This window comes from Austrofundulus limnaeus, unplaced genomic scaffold, assembly GCF_001266775.1.
Source record: "Austrofundulus limnaeus strain Quisiro unplaced genomic scaffold, Austrofundulus_limnaeus-1.0 Scaffold18, whole genome shotgun sequence".
Classification (NCBI taxonomy): Eukaryota; Metazoa; Chordata; class Actinopteri; order Cyprinodontiformes; family Rivulidae; genus Austrofundulus; species Austrofundulus limnaeus.
This window is the reverse complement of record NW_013952420.1, coordinates 2,060,593-2,064,151: the sequence shown is the minus strand read 5'-3', so window position 1 is coordinate 2,064,151 and position 3,559 is coordinate 2,060,593. Positions and strand designations below refer to the sequence as shown.

At 41.7% G+C, this 3,559-nt stretch overlaps 1 protein-coding gene across 1 annotated transcript in view; it reads right to left on the bottom strand.

The window, feature by feature from the left end:
• Positions 1-3,559, bottom strand: part of LOC106514228 (CUB and sushi domain-containing protein 3) — a gene marked incomplete in the record, with an annotated part of 356,940 nt that overhangs the window by 109,123 nt on the left and 244,258 nt on the right. The window contains 1 exon segment of the mRNA XM_014003387.1: positions 510-623. Within this exon segment, the coding sequence (XP_013858841.1) occupies positions 510-623 (114 nt within the window).

Sequence of the window (3,559 nt, the reverse complement as noted above, 5' to 3'; positions counted from 1 at the left end):
TATATATATATATATATAAACATGAGTAGCTGGCATTTCACATTAGCCAAACCCATGAAGCTTTTAGTAGGATTAAGGGGTGCCACCTCTTTCTTTGGAAATTATAGTGAGATAGAAAAAAGTCTTGGCTGATCTATAATCTGTTTAAAAGCGATCCTCAGCAGTCAAATCATGATTCTAATGGAGAGCAGGTGCATGATCTTGGGTCAAAACCTGTAAATCTTGATGGATAACAGAGATGCTGTGTGCCACCGGGAGATGGCTGGAGGGCGGCCTGCTGGCATTCTGTCTGTTAAATGATGCAGCGACAGTGAGTGCTGCTGACTGCAACCAACCTTGGCTGAGTGATGTTGAGCATACTCATAACAGAGCGCGATTACACAAAAACAACAAATGCAGAGTTGTGTTCACATGCGGAGTGTGGAAAAGCTTACACAAGCAAACACAAGGGCATTTAAAAGCTACTCAAAAAGATACTTATGGAGCCATCAACTCAAAACAAAACTAACCTTGACAGACAGGTGGGGGCCCGTCCATCTGCAACCTCTCTCCGAGTCGGCAGGTCAGAATCTCACTGCCCACCAGGGTGAAGCCCGGCAGGCACGAGTACCGGATGATGTCCCCTGTGAGGTCATTTACACCAGCAATCAGAAAAACAAACAAAGACATCCAAAAAAAAAGAACATGAAAAACATTTACATCCACCCCACTCCCACCACACACACACACACACACACACACACACACACACACGCCAAGCCACGTCAGTAATACTCCTCAGCAATAGCACTTGAAACAGTAATCAACCACACATTTCCTAATGAAGATTGACATCCCTTAGTACTGAAGGCACTTCATTAAATTAACACAGCCATAAACTTGTACGTGAGTGCACATGCAAAAAAAATAAATAAATAAAAAAATCTAAAATAAAACTACACACGAATTCAAAGGCATAAAGTGAGGCAGCCACTAGCCACATGACTTCCACTTCACTTTACTAATTACTTCTGAGCACTGAAAAAAACAAACAGCTTATAAGTACATCTAATTAGCCTCGCCTTCTAACTAATATTTTAATGCATGAAGCATGAATAGATGGGAACTCTTAAAAGGATGAGTAGAGTGGAGGAGACACAGGCTCCAAGGATGGAATAAGTTTGAGTAAAGGCTACAATTAACATCGGTCTAGATAAAAAGAGTACAGAAAATGTGACTGAATACACAGAACGGTTTCAGAAAGCATTCAGACTCCCTTCACCGTACGCAATTTTATCAGGTTCAGCCCGATGTTATGGTTGTTTAATCCTGTTATTTTTTCCTAAACAACCCAAAATCAATCTCCATAATGTCAAAGTGAAAACAGAGATTTATATGTTTTTTTTTTTTTTAGAAAACAGGAAAATTATATTCACATATATTTTGCTATAACACTAAAATTTAACTTGTGTCTCATTTTTCTCTTGATCACTGCTGGGATGTTTCTCCACCTCAAGTAAACTATATTGATTAATGCTCGCAACTTTAGAGACTGAAAATGCACATCAAAGCAAAAAAAAACAAACTTTGAGGTCAAAGAAACTTCCGGCAGATTGTTGCAATCCACAATTCTGCTGCACTGAACGTGCAGTAGTTCAGTGACTTCCATAGATCTCAAAGGAAGATGATTAGCACAACCAGAACTCGTCCAAGAGTTGGTCAGTCAGCCACACTAAGCATTCAAGGGAGACTGGCCATAGCCAGAGAGACGACCAAAAACTTGATTAACACCCTGACTTTGCTTCAGGACTGCTATATGGAGATTAGACTCTGTTGCAAAACATCAACCTACACACATCCATCAATCTGAGTTTAATAGTAGAGTGGCTCAACAGAAGTCTCTAGACAGTGGGAACACTTGAAAGCCATTTGGAGTTTGCAAAAATGCATCTAAAATTACAGAAGAACACACATCCCTGGTCTGATGAAACCAAAAATTAACTGTTTGGCCTCCAATCTAATTACTGTGCTTGGAGGAAATCAGGCACTACTCATCACCTGCCCAACAACAACCTCACAGTGAAGCATGGTGCTGGCAGCGTCATACTGTGGGGAAACTGGTAAGGGTTTAAGTAGAGCTGAATGTTCAGAGATATCTACAGTGAAAATCGGTTCCACAGAGATAAGGACCTCAGACTGGGCAGACTGTTCACCATACAGGGATCATCAATTCCAGTCCTCGAGGTCCGCAGCCCTGCATGTTCTTGTTTCTCCAAGTAGGGGTCTCTGCAGAACGTGTTGTCATGTGGGCGGAGACGGCCCAAATCGTCATTGGCCGAGGTCTTAATGTGGGCGGAGACGGCCCAAATCGTCATTGGCCGAGGTCTTAATGTGGGTGGAGACGTCCATATTCATGATTGGCAGAGGCCTTGAAGTGGGCAGAGATGGCCCAAGAGATGTGATTGGTCGGATTGACGGAGGCTGGAGGCAGCAGGGAGTAGCTTCGAGTCTGGCAGGAAGTAACATTTTTTTATATTAATTTTAGTCATAACTTGAGAAAGGAAAGTGCTAGCTGCACGAAATTTGAACGTCATACTTGTGAAAGGATGTGAAACAATATGGCTTGGCTAAAACTCCCCTAACTAACCTGTAAAAATTTGATTTTTAGCAATCTTTTTACAGGCTGGTTAGGGATGTTTTAACAAGCCATATTGTTACACATCCTTTCACATGTAAGAGGTTCAAATTTCATGCATCTAGCACATTCTTATCTGAAGTTATGACTAAAATTAATCTTAAAAAACATGTTGCTTCCTGCCTGACTCGAACAAGCTACTCCCCGCTGCCTCCAGCCTCCTCAAACCCCACCGTGAATCTGACCAATCACGTCTCTTGGGCCATCTCCGCCCACATCGAAACCTCCACCAATCACGAGTAGGACCGTCTCTGCCCACAGGACAAAACCTACTGCAGAGACCCCTTACTCTGTTTCTCTGCTCCAACACACCTGATTTGAATGACTAGATGATTATCAGGCTTCTGTAGAACTTGGATAGATAATTCACTGACTGAATCAGGTGTGTTAGAGAAGGGGAAAAAGTAAAATATGCAGGGCTGCGGACCTTGAGGACCGAAAAGACAGCACAGGTGTGGCTTAGGGACAGCTTTGAAAATGTCCAAGAGTTGCCCAGACAGAGTCGTGACTTGAACCCTATATAACTCTGAGGAAACCTGAAAGTGTTCATGAAGACGCTCCATTCAGTCTGAATAAACTAGTCAACAACAAATGTCAGAAAGTCCTTTATGCATGGTGCGAAAATGTTGTTGCATATATTCCAGACAGACTCATAGCTGGAACTGTGGCAAAAGTGCTTCAACTAAGGACAAAATATGTGAGGAGACATGTTTTAGGTTTTTATTGCTATCAGGTTTACAAAATTTATAAAATTCAGTTTTTGCTTTGTCATTATGAAGCGCTAGAGAGTAAGGGTACAGCTAGTTGAAGAAAAAACAAAAAAGAAACAAAAATACAAAACCATAAGGAGAGTCTGAGCCCTTTTTGAAGCTACTGTATATATAT